The 19096-nt window shown below is 37.2% G+C and overlaps 1 protein-coding gene across 5 annotated transcripts in view; it reads left to right on the top strand.

Moving 5' to 3' along the window:
* GRID1 (glutamate ionotropic receptor delta type subunit 1) overlaps positions 1-19096 on the top strand; it is a 518675-nt gene that overhangs the window by 105318 nt on the left and 394261 nt on the right. Inside the window, exon 1 of one of the 5 annotated variants that reach the window (XM_071811718.1) lies at positions 15286-15365. The exons of the other annotated variants lie outside the window; for them this stretch is intronic. Coding sequence (XP_071667819.1) covers positions 15359-15365 — 7 coding nt within the window. The 5' untranslated portion in view covers positions 15286-15358. Of the gene's footprint in view, positions 1-15285; positions 15366-19096 lie in introns of those variants that run through there. 5 annotated transcript variants of the gene reach the window in all.

Here is a 19096-nt window from a genome sequence, read left to right as displayed (position 1 = left end):
ACAGTGACTTCTAGAGACAGATGGTGTTAATTGTTTTCATTTTCCCCTTCACTTGCTTTCTTAAACAGGAAGACAATAATCCCTTCTTATCAGAATGGAATTTTGCTTGTCACTGATGTTTAGAGAGGTTAGTTTTAAAGCCTTGTATGTTTCAAGAATGTAAATAAGATTATGTTGTAAGTGTACAATGTTAATACATGTAGATTGGCAGGACTAATCAGATAAGTAAGAATGTGCTTTTTATGCACTTACAATTTCCACTTGCTTTTCTGCCTTTTTTTAGCTTAAACTGATTGAGTTATAGTCAATGAGATTTTGTGGGAAAGGTAACCCACTAGGGATGGCAAACAAATTTAAGTAGAGGAAGAACGATTTTTCCATTTAAAAATAGGGGTTTTATTAAACAAGAATTGGATGGTATGCTTGGATTCAGGATACAAGGACTGGTAGAGTCAATGTAACTGAACTAAGCCAAAGTTGTGCTATGGTCCAGACTTCTTCCTAATTATTTTGTTCTTTATTAAATCAAGTAAACATTTCCTAATGTAAAACTGTAAATCTAGACTTGGATATATTTCTAAATCTGTGCCTAGATTATTTGGTGTGCTATAGCAAGTATGTGGTCTTTCTTCCCTGGTAAATGGACATTGGAAAATAAGTGTCATCTAACATATGAAATGTTGCATCTGCAGCAAGCAGTCTTGAATGACATCTGATCCTCTTGGAAGAGCTTTTTGTTTACAGGGGAGAAGGTCATCCAATCTCATCCGTTAGAGAATGTGTTGAAAAGCAAAACTTTGCTATATCACACCATTTCTGAAGCCTTGTACCATTTCTGATTTACTGTTCATTCCTTAAAGACTTGCAGAACACTTTGAGTTTTGCCATTCACACTTGTCACGTGTTTACTTTCCTGGCTAACTCAGTACCTTCTTCCTTCATTTTCATACCTCTGCAATGACACTCCCACTGGACAAAACTGAAAAGAAATGAAAAGTGGCAAAAAAAAGCGGAAGTGCTGAAGCATGTTTGAGTAAGTGCAGCAAGGATCGCCTAATAAACTGCAGAATAGCTCCAGAGCAGTGCAAGTGTCAAAAATCACCTTATGATGTCCTTTTCTGAAGTACGTATCCGTGGAATCCCAACAACCAAAAGCTATTGTGGAGTACAATAATTATTCTTTTGCAATTACATACTATGAGATAAAAATAGCAGTGGCCTGGTGAATCGCAGAAATCTCCATCCTTAAATTTAGATTTTCAGAACTACGTGTAGCTTTTCTGGCTATATGTTTTATTTATTCCTTATCTCACAAAAATGAATCAATATGTAAAGTAAAAACAGTACCGCTTGACTGAGAGCTAGTAAATACATACATTTTGGGGAAGTTAAAAGCAGTGACTGTTTTTGTTTAGAATAGTTAGATGGACAATCTATCGTTTACTTACTGGTTTCCTTCCACCTTTCCATTTCTCTCAAAGAGTTGTTTCATTTTGTCTCTCATGTATTTTTACACCTTGTGAATTATCTTCACCAGGAATTGTAATTTATTTTTTCTGTACAGGACGTAGCACAAAGAGGAACCAACCTTGTCAAATCTCTAGTTGCAAGCAATAATATTAATAATTAAAAATGGCACAGGAAAATTAGATTGAGAATGGAGTTTGTATGAAATGTAATATTGAATGTAATAAAAGAGAGTCTTTAACATATAAATGTGTTTGAGAAGATACAGTGTAATCAAATTCAACTGCATTTTTTTAGCACTTTTCATGTCATGTCTCCCAAGGTGCTTTACAGCACAATAATCATGATTAACTCTGGATTTAATCAATGAACTAGTACAGTAATCCACAAAGTGGGACAATGAGTTAGATGAGTTTGATATTGGTGAGGACCCTAGTGACCACGTTATAATTTGTGCAGAAATGTCCATGAAACCCAGAAAGTCTGGGTGTGTCAGAGTACACGGGTAATCAATTCTGTATTTCAGAGAAACAGTTGGAACAAAAGTTCACAAGCATTTCTTAGATAACATAATAATCTGTGGACGGGAGGTTTGGGATGCGGACTTTATTTTGGGATGGTGCTGACAAATCACAAAAGGACTTTATACCACATTTTCTGATGTGCTTCAGTTTTGCTTTCATAAATGTTTGTAAGCGCAAATGTCTCTCAAACGTGAACTCTGTGAATCGCAAGTACTGGTTTCTTGGCAACCACATCAGGACTTTGCTATTTGCAGCCAGAGAGGAGGGTGTATTTTCAAACAGACTGCAAATTTAGAGGATTTGATGGCACTGATGGTAACAGACATTTATGGCTTATGTTTTAATTTTCTTTAATCTTGCATTCTCAGTTCTCAGATTCCTAAGTGCAATACACTATCAATGTGTTGAGTACCAAAGTAATCTTGAATTACCTAGGTAGTGGAAACCTGGGTAATTTTTCCTGGTTATTGGAAGACAATTTTTGAAATACAAACCTTTCTTTTAGGAGTGCTTCATCACCACATGAATTAAATAAACTAAATTCTCTAGTGTGTTTTGGGTGGATAACGATGGGGACTCAATCTCTGTTACTGAGAGGTTATGATGGTAGGAATTGAGGAAACATCATTCCTGTGTATGTGCCTTGGGAGAAGGGCAAGAGGTTGTTCAGGTGTGGAAGGGAAAAGTCTGGAAGGGGTAAAGCATATTTGATTTAGTGCTACGACTCAGCAAATTTCAAGTATAGTTTTCCTCTTCTTTCTACCTCCCTCCTTCAACTCACTACCTCAAATTTGGGGAAAGTACTCCACATCTTGGATCGCTGTAAAATACAGAGAAGCAGAGGATTGTCAGACAGAGTAGACAACAATCCACCTGTTAGAGTCCAGAGGCCTGATACGCAAGCAGTAGTAGTTCAAGTCTTAAATGTATTTTTCTCTGCCATTCAATATGGTTTACATAAATCAGTATTAAGAAATAATAGTATGGATGAAGAATTCCTTTTAAGTCTTTTATTATGGTGAACAATTAGAATTATTTATGTTAAGATTTTATTGCTTTCTGAGCAAATGAAATCTGTGGTTATGAGAATTGTTTCTGATTTTGTAAGATTTTGTTTCTAGTGCAGTTCAGGTGAAGAAAAGAGAAGGTCAGTGCAAGGAGAAAAATGAGACATTTTCATTCTCTTTCTGTGGATATTGGCACAGGCTCTAGAATGCATGTTCTAAATGTGTGTTGGATCAGGGTTTTAGACTGTGGACTCTTAAGATTAGAGAGAGTTTTAAAATTATACCATGAGGGATTTATACCCTACTTTGGATAAATGCTGGCTAGCACTAAGAAAACAATATAATTGTCATGACTGCATCAAAGTTTATTACAAAGCTTTTCATTTAGCGATACTGTAATCTAAATTCCCCAACACGTTTAACAAACGTAAATGAATTGACCTTCCCATACTTTCAGAGAAGAGATAACTTTCCTATAGATAAGAAGCTTGCAATAGAAGTTTCTAAAGGAGTTACCAGGTATATTGTGGTCACAGTTAGGAACCAGATTTTGTTCTTTGTTGCCCTGATCAGCCTTTCCACACTCTGCCCACCTTTGCTCTCCTTTAGCCCTTCCTTTGGAGTTCAGCCAATTCAAAGTGTGTCTGTTATTCTGGTGGCAGTGGTTGGTCCTTTTGTCTTTCTCTTTCTATTTAATCTTAACAAATTTTTGTCTTCTGTGAAGTGGAGAGAGCAGTCCTTATATACCCTTCCAGGCATACGGTAGGGTTGGCTAGTTCAGAGATGCAGAACTTCTTGAACCGGGGAACTGGGACTTTACTAATATATCCACACAGGGAAGAAGAAATTAATATCCCCTTCACACCTGGAACTTCTAATGTCTCCCTGGACTATTCATGGATGCAGCCAATGCATCGTGTCTTTCTCAAGCTCACTCTGCATGAAGTCACATTTACCGACATATTTATTATTTATTAAATGAAATATTTATTATTTTACTTGCTATTGTTTTCAGAATTGCTTGACACAATTATTGAATTATGTATGAGCATGGGTATGTTAGTTTGTGCAGACATGAGGACAGTACAGTACAGATTTCAATTTTTAGAGTTAAGTTAAATCTAACTACGTAATGAAGAACAACAAATCCAGATGAAGTATCTATTATGCTAAAGCAAATGGTGTTACTTTTTACTACTTCACACTGCAGAAGGGTTTTCGAGATGAAATCCAGCATCTCAAATGAATTTTTTATATTGCATGTAGCAGGATTCATTTTCTCCATCATCTAATGGATCGTGTTTACTGAATCTGACAAACCCAAGAAACTGAGCTTTCAGACATGAAGGGCAGACAGCTGCCCGCATTTGTTTGGCATCATCGATTTATCAAGACTTTCATCCCTTCATGAAAATCTCCATTATCTTTCTTAAATCTTTTAATACTAGTATTAAGGAAAAAATGGTGTTTAGGAAAATGGCAGAAATATTTTACATAAAATTCATAGGGATGCTGTGGAGTAAATGAGCAGTCATTGCCTTTCTGTTATTTGGATTCAGTAGAGAGGGAGAATATGATGTCTTGAAGACAATAGTCTTGATCCTGCTTTTAGCAAGGTCAGTAGTTCTGCCTCGCAAAGATAGGGATACTCAGCTGTTTGACCTAAAGAAAGACATTTTCTTCTGTTGAGAAGAGATTTTGCAACTGCAGCAGTTCTTTTGGTTGAACTATCTGTCTGTTAGTGAGAAGACTGATGGCTACTGCTACTGTGGGACAGAAACCTGTTTCTTTTCTTCTCATCCTCTCCTTTCTGTACACTGTGGAATATCGCAGCTCCCTGGCAGGAAAATGGACCTTGTTGCATTGAAATCAATGGGGAGTGTTACCACTGACTTCAACAGGAGCAGGGTCAAGCCCCGAGTTTCACAATCCTTTTACAGATGCCTTGAATCCACAACTGTTTTGGTTTATGATTTCTGCCAGCGTTACCCATGCCTTGGATCTACATGGCAGGTATGGGCTGCAAGTGGAGAGCAGGTGGGGGCCTGATGAACAGTGAGGGGTGGCAGCTGTGAGGGAGCCTTTGATTGGGAATTGGCAAGAGCTGCGTGGGGTAGCCTTGCTGGGAGCAGGAAAGGGGCTGTGCTCCAGAGACGTGCTGTCTGCTGGACCTCAGGTAGGTTTTTTGCTGTTTAGAAGTTGATGATCTAGCTCATGTATACAGGTAACAAGTAAGGCTTATTTGTTTGCTTTTTGGAGTCAGTTTTGCTTATTGGGAGTGTACATTTTTGTGTATGTTTGGGCACCCGTTTTATATTTGTAAGTTAGGCAAGGCATAAATCCTTTCGAGAACTACCCTAGAGTGAGAAGATTAGTATGTACTTGGAGGCACAAAAGGTCAAACGTAAGCCAGAAAATGTAGAAAAATATATCTCTATTTCAGAATTAGCAACCCCTTTGGGCTGGGAGCTACTGCATTGCTACTTATCTGTTATTTAGGTATGCTGGGCACCTGGGAGTCATGGACAGATAAATGTTTTGTATCTGCAAAAGGCAACTCTATTGTGTGGTCAGTGATTATAAAATTGTAAGATATTTCACTAGATTTGCACATTGATGGATAAAGTGCAGCTTGGCTTTTGCATTGGCTCTTCATTGTTAGTAAACTAGACTGAGATTAAGATATTTTTATGGAATTAAAATAGGTGGTACAGATTGTGAAAGATGTGTACCAGGAAATTACTTTGGATTTGCTTATCTTTTTATATGTGGGGTGGCAGATATTGCACCCTGTGCTCTATGGATGGATTCTCTCCTGCTTGTTTTATAAAACCCTTTTCACCTGTGAAAAGTGTCTAAAGGCAAACAGCCAAGACATAATGGTGCTATAGATGTAAGAAATGATACAAGTTACAAGATAATATAGTGGTATGCATGGTTGTCTCTTCATAACAATAACCCCTTTAGAAAACTAGAGGATGTCTCTTCATAACAATAACCCCTTTAGAAAACTAGAGGATGTATCTTCAGGCAGGTGATTGGAAAAACTTGACTATGCACTTGCTAAACTCTAATACTAAGAAAGTAAGACCATGTTTCCTCAAGCACCAGCTGAATCCTATTGTGGTTTATTACTAGATACATGTCTTTTGCATTTTAACAGACACTTCATTTTAATTCTTTCTTTCCTAGATGCCTTATTCATATAATTTACAGGACTTTGAAATGAAACAAGGTGTATACTCTGAGGCCTTAATTGTTAACTGTTAGTAAACAGAAGTTTTTTGCATTAACTTACTGCAAAGGCTGCTGAGTAACTGTTCCATGGTGTGGTTTGTTCTTGTCTGGGGGGATTGTTTCACATTTTGAGAATGCTAATGGCATTTTATGAATTACAAGGATTTATTTCAGAGGCTGCAAAAACGGTGAGACATTTATCAGCTCAGTGTTCTTAAACTACCAGTGTGTAAATGAACTCTTAGATGTATTCTTTGAGCTCTGTGGAGTGCTGCAGTGTGGACGTTTCCAGCTGTGAAGGATTACTGTTGATCCCACTGCCTCATCAGGAGAGAAATTTTTATTTTAACTCACACTTTGAATGACTGATTCATGTCTTGATGGTGTACACACAGAAACGAAATCCATTGATTACTTTATTTCCTACTATTCATAGGCACTGCTTATACATTGCTTTATCAGCTATAAACTTTATCACTAAAAGCTCTTATCTGGAGTGCTGCTAATAATGAGAGCACTTTTACTCTTGTTAACCGTCTCTGGTGTGGTAGAATGGGTTTGTTTTACTTCTCAAAAATACATCTGGGAGGCAAAAAGGGGGAAATCATTAAATAACACGGTGATGTTTACAAGCTGCCCTTGGGAACTCCAGCCAAGCCTTCAGCTCCCGATAAACTGAACCCATTCTCACTTCAGACCCTGAGCAGAAATTGAGGTAGCTCCTTGAGCCTAAAATAAGGAGAAACAAACTCAGTTGCAAACCAGTCTGAGCCAGGGGTTCCTTCTTACTGTCTCAAGTAAGAATGTGGAGACTGTTTTTATTCAAATGTTTTAAGATATGTTAGAGATTTCTGCTTTGTTTGTTCACTCTTGAATTCTGTGACTTGCATCTTCACTTGCAGATGTATGCAAAATTTCAAGGTTAAGCATCAACTGTCACTGAAGTATACTACAGTCCAAATAGAGCAGTATATTAACACTGGATTATTGGACATACTCTGACAAAGAGGATATGGCTACCAGAAGCTGTGTCCTGCCTGGAACTGGGGGTGTGACGTGCTTGGTTTGTTGTACAAACAAGTATTTTGTTTTTCCTACGTGCTACATCAAATAATTTTAAAATTAAAATTCAAAATTAAAGAAAATTTTTGGGATGTAAATTCATCAGACCTTTTTTTGGCACTTAACAAGTCAGTCAAAAGATGAATTTGGTGGTGAGCTGTATTCTGAACTGACAGATACCTAAAAATATGATTGATTTCAACCATGGAGCTATGACTTCTCAAGGTTTTCTTGTAGCTGCATTATGCATGAGGGAAACATATTGAAGCTACCTTTACTGCCTTGAAAAAGCAAAACCAATAGTAAACTTGCTATGTTCCAAAGAATGTAGAAATACATTCTGAAATCTAGATGTTTTAACTGAAAAAATAATTTTTGTATATGAAGCTCTTGCAGGTTTTTTCAATATGTATCTATAACAATCTTAGCACATTTAAGTCTCAGTATACTTAGTAATTTTAGTCTCATTATGCTTACACCTTGCAGCTTGTTTTAGCCTTTTAGCTAAAAAAAAAAAGAAAAAGGAGTATGTGTGGATTTTTTCGGGTTTTTTTTTGCCCAGCTTAGGTTGATTAGTGACTTTTAATAGAGAACTTGGAACAGAGGCCCAACATGGAAGCTGACATTTATGAGGCAAAGACTGATAGGAGTTTACCTCATAAGAAGTTGAAGCTTTTGACATCATGGCTTTTTGCAAGTTAATTTTGGAGTAATTTTATGCTTTAGAAGGTGAGAAATGGATCACAAAGTGAAGAGCCAAGTGCAGTGTGTGAAGGGGCTGTAAAAGCAGCCCCTGTGTCTTACCTGCCTTTGAGCCAGCTGGGATGCAGCCTCAGCTTTGTACTTCTCAGCACACGTGAGAAGTTTCACATACAGATGAAGATGGAGATACCATACGCATTTTCTTGGGTGACCTTCACAAAAACGTTGGAATCACAACTTGGGCTTTGGTATGTGATTGTGTATATGTGAACTTGAATCACTGGGTTAATTTTCAAACTGGTCCCAGTTACCACCTTTTGGTTTGTGTCATGAAGCAATTTCAGACTGCACAAACCAGGTCTTTTCAGATGAAACTGCACTGGAAGGTGCTCTCCATGAGCACACCTAAAGCTGATAAGGGATAGTTACCCCGCAGCACTGGATCAGTGCTACTCCCAAGTAAAACTCTGTGATCCTATTCTATGAGCACTTGGTCATTGGTACTTGCTGATTGACTGCTTCTGGTGTGAGATGGCCTCACATTGTTAAGTCACTTGCTAATACAGAGAAAGCATGGGATTTATTGATTTATTTATTTATTGGTGCAGTTGTAAAGGAAATAAAGGGTTATTTGGGACTGAAGTTGAGGGATGGAGGTGTGAATTACCTGTTGAGGTGCTTCTCGTTTGAATAAATCTATTTATACTTGGATTTTTATTATTTTAGTGAGGATAAATGAGAATCTCACCTTTCTCACTGCTCATAAAGGACAAGTGATGATTATGAAGCCACTGCTCCATCAGACAGTAGTCCATGAAACATGTAGGGTGCTTTCCTGATATATGAGAGAAACATATTTCAATCTTTCCTTTGATGACCTGGATGTCTCTTGTCTCTTTCATGAGTAGGGTAAATACCATCTTTTTAACTGATTACAGTGGGGGTTTATTTTGCTTTCAGTGTTTCCCATGGAGGATTTCCACTTTGCGTACAGTGTGTTTGCCAGACTCAGTGAGGGAGAGCGACTTGAGACCCTGATAACCAGCTCCCAGGTCCCAGCCATTGCTCCAATCTGATGGTGCAATATGGGGCAACTTTAGTAATTTGTGTTGCATGTGTCATGTTCTTAATAATGAAGATTAACCTGAGTGCCAGTTTCAGGACTGTGTTTATAAGAATATTTAAATAAAAAGATAGCTTGGATTCCACAAGATTAAGCAAATGCAGATGGGGGGAGGTGAGGCCAGGCCAAGACCAAACTCAGTAATTAAGGTTGTGTGAACGTATCACTTTCATCTTCTCTTCTACTGTTCCAATTTTCCTCTTCATCACATTTTACGGATTCTTTTTAATCTGTCTCCTGGGTGATTTTCTTTTTGAGAGAGCTTGTTGTGCCATTGTGACTGTGTGGAATAATGGGCCATTTCTTCTTTCCTGGCACTATTTATTCACAAAAGATGAACTGTGGTTTTTGTAAGTTTTTTCTAGTTTGAGAGCTCATGGAACCTTTTCATGGTTTGACATTCCTGGTGTCATTTGGCTATGGGGCTGGACCATACCTTTTGCAATGCCCCAAAGCTATTTTCCCTATGGGAAGCAGGAATCTAGCATAATGGAAAAGATCATATGTGCCCATGCTATCACAATTTTTTTGGTAGATCTTTCATAAGAGCTTTCACATCTTAAAGTAACATAAAAACTGTGAAGGGACTACTAGATGAAAGTACAGTCAATCAAAATGTAAAACTACACATGCTCATTGGATGTCACAATAGTGTATTTTTCATTAATGATGCACTTTAGATGCAAAACTTTTTTTTTCTCTCATAGGATGTTAGCAGTTATTGAAGAAGTAATACATGGAGTAGTGATCCTGAGCAAAGTAATTCAGTCTCAATTCCTTTCTTGAAAAGGTGTGTGTGTTGTTGTGGTGTGGTTTTTTTGTTTTGTTTTGTTTTCCTCTTTGGATTAACATTTTTTTCTTGCGTAAGATGACTGGGTAACTCCAAGTGTTTTCAGGCTTAGGATTTTCAGAGGTGAAATGATTCTGAAGACACAAAAGGGGTAATAGTGTACCTCCTTTTTCCTGTTATATGTGCATATAGTCAAAGACATATTTAAACATAAATACATGCACATTTATTTATATAAATGTGAGGTTTAAGACAATTTTGGCGGTAACTTGTAGAATACACCACATACTATATGCTTCTGCTTTATAAATACACTATGCTCTGTGTTAATTACTATCTAAGAGAGAACTTTCAAATTATGTTTACCATTTTATCTTGTTTTTGAAAGGAAATTTGTGTGTGTGTTTATTTCCTCTTCCCTTGTAGTTTCTGGTGTTGTTTAATTCCAGCCAAACTTGGCAGAAGGGCAAAATCAGAGGAGGGGTGGCTGGTATGAGGAGATTCTATTAGCGTTCCCTGCTGGGAAGGAGCCCCTGCACCTGGAGGAGCTGCTCCCTTTCATTACGACAACAGAAATTCTAGATAGGTGAACAGTCTTTTATACTTCTTGGCTGTGGAAAACATTGTATTTGTTGAAACTGTTTATGCTTTAGATTCCAAAATCAACTCTTGTCAGGACACAAATCCATGAGAAATGTCACTTAACTAGTTCTGCTGTTTAAATAACTGCTTGTTATACTTTTTTCTTCCCCTTTTCCCACTTCCCTCTCCCTATGAAACCACTGTAGAACAGTGGAGACTTGCACTTGCTTTCAGAAAAATAAATTTTATAAAGTGCGCCCTGTTAAAGCAGTAAATGGACTGCAACGTCTGATTTGTACAGACAGAATATCTTCAGTTAATTAAGCTTTTTGGTTGATCATCTTGCCGTATAATTTCAGAACAATTGGACCACACTACTTGAAACAATAACAGCAAATGTACTAAATGTTGCTCTGCTTCAAAGCTTTTCTAGGATACTTCTAAGTCATGAGTTGTTGATCCCAACTTTTTACAGCTATTCTGTGCTTGAAAGGTATGACAGTTTGCCATGGAATTAGGTGGAGAGAGTAGTAGCCTTGTGTGGTATTTGGTGTTGAATAAGTTAAACATAAATTAAACAACAAAACAGTTTTGTTCTTTGGAAGAGACCTGTAGCTGGGTAAATAGTCTACATTTATAATAAAGATGATTTACTTCTACTTTATAGCGGACTGGGTTGAAGTTTTTAACTCTTTGGAAACCTGTCAAGGAATAAGCATTTCAGTAGTACTAATGTATTATTCAAGCCAGGGAAAGGCTAACCTTCTCATATAACAGCAGGGGAGATACTGAGCTGCTTATCATTTCATGGAACAATGTATGAGGCAGATTACAAATGTTTCAGAGTGCTGGGGAGTCTTGGATGCTGAGCTGTTTGATAAAGTACTCATGAGTACAACAGAGCCTCAAATGTAAAACATCCAGCTGTTATATGCTGTGAACTGGCACGTTCCAAGTACCTGCGAGCTGTATTTAGAGTTAGTGCTTTATGAGCAACACATTATGTCTTGGATACAATATTGGAAAGTAAGTTGTAATGTTCTGCACATCTCCTGTGTTCTTGGGGAGTGAATATTGAGAAATGGATAATTACAGTTTTTCAACTGTGATAGATAGGTCTCTGACAGTAATTGTGGAAAGAAGACAACCAACCACAAGTATTTGCTGTGTAGTCTGGTCTGAAGGAGCAAAAGGGGTTTTTTGAGTGCTACCAGAATTATGTATTTATATTTATGTGGTCCCTCAGAAATCACCATGGAAGATCTTGGTTTTGCAAGTATTTAAGTACTTAAACTACAGTTCTGAAAATTGTTCGTCGTGCTTCAGACAGAACACACTGATACCTGACTGAGCATGCTTTTATATGACTTTTCATGAGGTGGTGAATAACCTGTAGCATGTGATTTTCATCTTTCTTCAAGAAATATAAATAATGCAATTTTAATTGGGTCTTTTGGGTAATGAATTTACAGTCTTATATGCTTAAAACTTATCTGGTTTAAAGAAAAGAAATATGTTTTGGTAGATTGAAGACCTCAAGCCTTTCAGGGCAGTCCATGTGGTATTTGTCCAGCTGCTGAGCAGGCATGCAAGTCATGACCTTGTGTGAAGTCAACAGGAACCTCATGTCTCTGAGCTTAATGTTTGTCTAGCTAACTTTTTGAAGTTTTTCCAAGAAAAGGAGTCCCAGGGGGAAGGATGATAGAAGAGAATGGTGAAATATGCAAATACTACTGGGGTTTGGATCCAAAAATGCAATTCTGAACTTTGGTCCAAAGTTGACTTAAGTTAGCCCTATCTTTCTCTCCCTTTTCTTTCTTGATTCTGCTGATCCTGTAAACTGAGGATGGAAAAACTACATCCCTTTTTTTGAGTCGAAAGCTTAAGGTAGCTTTGCCAGGCTAATGAGTAACCTTGGTTGATGTATGGATTCATGAAACTGAGACAGAGAAGACTTGTTTGGAAAAAAAAATAAATCTTGAATTTCTAAATATAATTGTCACCTATCTGTTCTATATCTGCTCTTTACCACTCAATTTCCGTGTGAGTGGAGAGCAGTGCTTGACTATCTTGCAATATCTGGGCTTTGCTGATTCTTTCCAAAGAACTTGTTGCTTACCTGGATATGCCAGGACCTTTGTGTGCTTTGTTTTGGTTTTTAACAGTGGCTACGTTACATATTATTATTAGAGATTTGACCTCTGTTTTACTTAATTAGAAAAAATCAAAACTGGAAATATTTTCCTCACTAGCTTGTGCTGTAGTAAGTCACTGCTCTTCTAGTAGTATATTTGCGTGTGTGAAAGTTGGTCCAGATTTCTGCTCTTGCAACTGTCACAAAACTCTATTTGTGTGAATGTTATTTACCCATCTCTGGTATACAGAATGCAATTGCATTTACATATAGTGTAGTTTTTTCCAAATCCTTAGTCTCTTTTCTTTTGTTGGGAAAATTAATCCTTTAAAACTACTGTGCATGGTTAGAGATGTATGACACGGGTTAAGCTATTCAATTAAATTTGAAAATACAGCTTCTGAGAATTGACTGCAACTTACTGAAAAGTGGTTCTTAAGTTCTTTGTTTGAAAGATAAATATATAACTATAAGGGTAAGTTACCGCAGCTTTTTTTAGGTAATAATTACAGTAAGTATTTAAAAATAAGATGCTTTTAGTATCTTTACACTTGTTGAACTGTTCCTTTAACAAGATGGAGATGAATGCTGTAAAAGACAGAGATGAACACTACCTTAGTGAAATAACGTAGCTAGGGTTTTAAAAGCAAGGAAGTTAATAAGATAAAAGCATAATTTTTGACTACAAAGATTTATTCCTCACGATAAAGTAAGTATCTTAAACTTATCTGGAGACTACATGTTATTAATAGTAAGATATTTATTAAAAAATTGTAAAGCCCTCTGAGGAAAACGTATGATTAAGTCAAAGATCCTAATCTATCAGTCTAGCTTAGAGCTGGTTTGATCAAATTTGAATCTCAGTAGTGGTACTTTATTATTAAACTGCATAAAGTATATTTATTTGAAACAGTAGTTCTTAATTGGTATTTGTGCTCCCTCTACCATAAATAATCTTAGCTGCTTAGTTCAAGTGTTTTAAATACCAAAGCAATATGAGAATAAGAGAGAAACTATTCTGAATTTCAGAACAAAGATAGTAATAAAACCCCAAATACAGAAATACATGTGAATTTTCTTCTGTATGGCAGGAATAGTGTGCATTACTTCATGGCTTTAAAAAGCTTAAAGCTTTTCTACAATGTTGTGGGATCAACTTTTTTGGTTAAATTTTTAATTCTCCAGAAGGCTTTGGTTACAAGTAAAACCTATTTGTTAAAAAAAAAAAAAAAAGTTTGTTCTAAAGTTGTTTCTAATTTGAACTACACACATAGAATGAATTTTAATGTCAATGTTATATCATGTAACATAGACTTTACATGGATTCACAAGTATCCAAAGGAATCTTGAATGATTAAGCACTGTGTCACACCACACTCTAATGTGTTCCCTATAAGCAGCCTCTTTTGTAGAATGAAGGAGTTGAAATATTCGACAGGGTTTTTTCTGTTTGTTTTTAATCTGGTCATTTACTTTTTCCTACTACCCATAAAGCCTCTCTTCCTTAATAACTGGACTCCAAGGGAGGGGAAAATGAAAACTTATAAATTTTAAAACATCTCATAAAGATGATCTAAACCAGCCTTGCGATCTATAAAAATGTTACAGATTGTAAGTCATTTGTCTGGAGACCTTCCAGAGCTGGATGCAAGTGATGCTGCTAATTCGGCAGTTCCCATTTCTAATTGCATGGGGTTTTATGATGCTGAAGCTGTAACCTGTAAGTGTAGCAAGACTGAATGGCATCTTTTTGGAGCTGAGAACAGTATTTCTTTATTTTCAATTCTGGGGCTGGAGCAATGGCCAAGAATAAAACATTAGAATAAAAAAAAAAAAAAAGTAAAAATCTCTGAATCCTTTCAGGGATCAGGAGTAAGAGTCATATTGGTATGAATATTGCCTCCATTGGATAGTGTATGTGCAGAAATCAGTGCTATAAGTGTTATGAACATTGACAGAAGCTTAGATGTTTCAACTCTGTCAGATGTAGGACTCTTGCCTTTTGCCTTCCTCTGTTGGTTTAATAAAAACTCCTGCTCTTGGTTGCAACAATAGAATCTGATGTTTTCTTTACAGTTATTGGGTCCACTAGCCCTGTTTCCTTTTATTTAGAAGGTGTTACTTGTTAATTTCTAGATTCATTGGTTTTTCTTGCATTAACTTTTTCCTTCTGTAAAAAAGTCTTGATTAACCCCTGGGAAAATCATAGCCTGCAAAGCACATAAAGGTGTAATCTCCCAGTTTTGTCAAGGAGCTTTACTCAGTCCTTGGGCAATCACTGCAGGAGAGATGAGGTCACTCACTCACTGGAGCCACTCGGTTTTCAGCTTTTTTTCTGGAGAGCTGGTTAGAAAGGTGACAGAAATAATGAGGGTGTTTTTCTATGCATTTGTGCTCAGAGCAGTTAAATGCAATCACCCCCCACTTTCAGATATGTCAGAGTAGCCTCTGGAGTTCAAAGTTGGTGAGATTCTGCTAACTGTCAGAGCTTGAGATCATTTGGCACCTCACAAGATCAGACATTGGAGAGTAACAACCTTTGTGCAGTGTTGACTTGGACAAAATTCAAACTAGTGACCTATAGCAAAAATAATTGCTTTTTTTTTGTGGAATTTGTACTGCCAAGGTTCTCTTTAAAGCTTGGAAATCCTGCTGTCACTATTTGTTTTCGCACTGCAGGAACAGCATCGATCTTCCCCTTGTGTGTGTCGTGCAGGAAGAGAACAAGGCATGCAAGGTTAGTGGCTGTGCTCTCCAGGACAACACCACTGGCCCTTTTTGGACATTAAAGCTTGAGATGACTAGATATTATGTGCAATTCAAGTCACTCAAGTCTTAGTTTGAAAAAATCTTGTATTTTTCAGAAGGCTGCATCTGTGTAAAATGGTAGGGATTCCTGATTTTAATCAATGGAGATTATAAGTTGATGGAGAAAAATTTTCACTTTGACAGGCTTTTATATGACAAATTGCAAACGATTGTCACTCTGGGGGGGTGATGTGGGAGGATGGGTGGGAGTGAAAGAGGAAGGAGTCTGGATGTATGTGAAATCCTACTGTTCTCACTACTGGGTGCACTTAAAATGTCATTGTTATCTAAGATAAATGGATACTAAAGAAAAAAGGACTCTTCTTTGTTCTGTCCTCTGAAAATATCCATAGGAGGTTCTAGTTCCCTCTCAGCACAATAGGAATAGGGTTTAGGATAATTTAGGCAAGTGAGTTTCAGCTCAGTTGTTAGAAAATTTTCAGTCCTTGCTTGTTAAGGGACTGGAGGGCTACGTGGAATTCACAGGTGTCTTCAATTTTCCTTTACAAGAAGAAAATTTTTTTTTGTGCTAGCAAGTCCTTGGCCTTAACTCACAACTGCTAATTGTCCCAGCCAGTTCTGTTGACCCACCCCTTTGGCTGAGCATCCAAAGGATCACCTGTCCAGCTGTGGATGGGGCTCCCCAGGCCATGTACTGAAGATGACACTGACCGCAGATAATTAACTCAGAAATTCTTTTGCTGTTTAGGTAGACAGACCAACACTGCAGAACTGAGTTTATGCAATGGATTGTACTCTCAGCATATCACCATGACACAGAGAAGTTTTTTGCTTTTCTTTTTTTCTTTTATTTTAGTTAGAACAAGAGTTGGCCATATAAAAGCACTTTCTATTGAAAGGTGTCTTCTGTTGACATCGTGGGAAAACAAAATGCAAGGGTAGTAATCTAAAGGACTATACAACAGGATTATATCTTGATATTATGCTTGGAAAAATGCAGAATTTTGGGTGTTTTCCTCCTCCTGCTACGATTTAAACAATAGCAGTCTCACTTGGATTTCATTGCAAGCCTGTGTCTGAATGATGGTCTTCGTCAGATTTCCACCCAAAACTCCCTTTGGATTTTGGTGATCTGATCCATTCCTGCAGTGAATCAGCTGGTTATGATGGATTTAGATTTAAAAAATTCAGGGGATTGGTTGGATAAAAAGCTGAGCTTCCCATTTCCAAGCGTATTGTTACCTCATATAGATAGCATTGGTTCAAAAATGGCTATTGCAGCACACTTTTCATTGATATGCACCTGTACCAGTTACTGAAATGTGACACAAAAGCTCTTCCTGTAATAAAGAACTCTTTTTTTTTTTTTTTTTTTTTTTTTATGGATTTTGCCTTTTGGAAATAGACTCCCTATTCTCACATCCATGCTGATGATGGTTCAGAACACAAATATACTTTATTTTCATCTCATAGAGAACACTGAAGAATACTGAGCTGATGAAAGTACCAGTACCTGTATCTGTTAGTTTTTCATTAATGTGACAAAGCTGCATGCTCAGTTGCAAGCACAGAGAGACAGACAAGCCCAAAAGGTTAATTACTTCTCATTTTCTTATCCTTGTGTTTATTTCAAATGCTCGTCTCTTCCAGTGCCTGAAGGTGGCCAATTAATCTTATGTACTTTTGTTTCTACCAAAAGAATGGCTGTGGTGTGTCTTGCTGTTCTTAATAAAGGCACGGAAAGCTCTTTACTGAGGAAGAATACCAAAAAGAACAGAAAACCGTTTTGCTTAGAAGCCTTTTTGAGGGACTGTTTAAAGCTAAAACTTGTAGTGAACTTCGCATGAATATTCTTCCATTAGGAGGATTGTGGGTTATGCCCAGGGAGAGCTGTGGTCTCTACCTTTCTTCAAAGTAGAGTTATTTTGTTCCCTGCAAATTGTATAAAGAGGTAAGGCTTTCAAATAGAAATCCAAAGCCAGGGAGCCAAGCCACCTCCCGTAGTACACTGTGCTTCCCGGCTTCTGTCTTGTGAAGTGATTTGCAGGGCGGTGATTTGTCACTGTGTGCTCTGATTCTTCCCCGGCTCTATGGAACAGAGGATGGAGGTCTGCCTGCTATTGTGTTATTTATTATCGTAGCTCCAGAAAAATAGGATAAATCAATGTTTCTTCTGTGGTGCCTTTAAATCTAAAGCAAGACATTTTAAAATTTTTAATTTAATTTTTAAATTCCTCATACTCCAAACTGTTTCTACCAATTCCCTGCTGCAGAGTTGTGTTAGAGTTGTTCAGTCATCACTTCTACTGTCTGAAATTTGCTTCTTGGCTGGCAAAGAATCAGTAGTATACTGGGAAATATATGTTTAAAGGATGTCAGCATGAAGTCACGATGCAGAAAGTAGAATCGGAAGTCCAAGAAGTTTAAATAGTGTAAATGGTGTCTGGCAGGTAAAGGCAAAGTACTTTAGAGATGAACATACAGACTCCTGCAAAGGGATCTCTCTGTGAACAAAATCACAAAATAATCAGATTTTTAAATATCTTAAGAGTTGTGTGTGGTTTGTTTGTTGTTTGTGGTGTTTTAGTTTGGTTGCTCTTTTTTTCTTTTTAATAGGAAACCTCTTTATTCTTCTTCTTCCATCTTTTCCTTTGTGGTTAAAAAGTATTATTCAAAGCCACCACTGATACCTCGTTTAGGAGATCTCCATGTCCTAAAGGACGTAAAAGCTGAAAAACATAGCTGTAACCATACTTGATAGTCCTGTGTAATTTGTGCCAAAACAATAGAAGCAAAATAATAACTTTCAGCTGCATTGCCTTTAACAGATAATCTAAGCAGTCCTCTAAACGTATCATACAGTTCACCCTAAATTAAATGAGGGGATCTCCTCAACTGGCTGGTTACTCACAGAAAGCATTTTTGGTCAACTACTACAAAGAAATTGGGGAAAAGACAAGTTTTCTTATGCTCTGAGTGATTCTTGTGAAGCCTCCCTGGACTCTGTAATTGACATTGCACCATTTACTTTCTTACTGGAAAGGAGTGCTTTTGGGTGAGGTAATGCTGAATTGCTAACGTGCAGGTATCTGGGAAATGTGGCTTACTCTTCTTTTGATCAGGTGGAAGGTTATATCTTCAAAATTGAGAAATATGCTGTATGACTATTCACTTCACAAGATGAGGATATGCTTTATAGGTTTTTTTCATTATTATCCAGGAGAAGGGATCTACTTGATAGTGTTGCTGTGCTGGGCACAGGTGGTTTTCAGTACTTCTCAAATAAGCATGTTGGTAGGTGAGAGTCTCTGGAATGTTTTTTGTGAAATACATATGGTGGAAAAAGCTATTTATTTTGAAGCATAACATGACCTGGAAAAAAATGGAATATTTCCAAATACAATTTTGCTAGGCTTTGCTTCTTGCCTCACTTTTGGAAGCATTTGTTTGTCTCATGCTGTGATGCAGCATACCATGTAACAGGAGAGCTGGAAAAGAGGATGTTTCCTCTGTTGTTTTCCAATATTTGGTTTGCTATGTATTTCTCTTTTGTTATTGCACTCAAACAGTTTAATCTGTTAATGCCTTCCATTAAAAAATATGAATTATTGGAGTTGGAATATTATGGTAATGAGAAGTGGTTGGGGTAGTTTAGCAAGTAGAATACTTGGACTCAGAAGGTCTCTTCAGCTTTGTGCC

The sequence above is a fragment of the Patagioenas fasciata genome, chromosome 8 (genome assembly GCF_037038585.1).
Source record: "Patagioenas fasciata isolate bPatFas1 chromosome 8, bPatFas1.hap1, whole genome shotgun sequence".
Taxonomy (NCBI): Eukaryota; Metazoa; Chordata; class Aves; order Columbiformes; family Columbidae; genus Patagioenas; species Patagioenas fasciata.
Note: the sequence above shows the minus strand (reverse complement) of the source record. Positions and strands in the feature narration are given on the sequence as shown.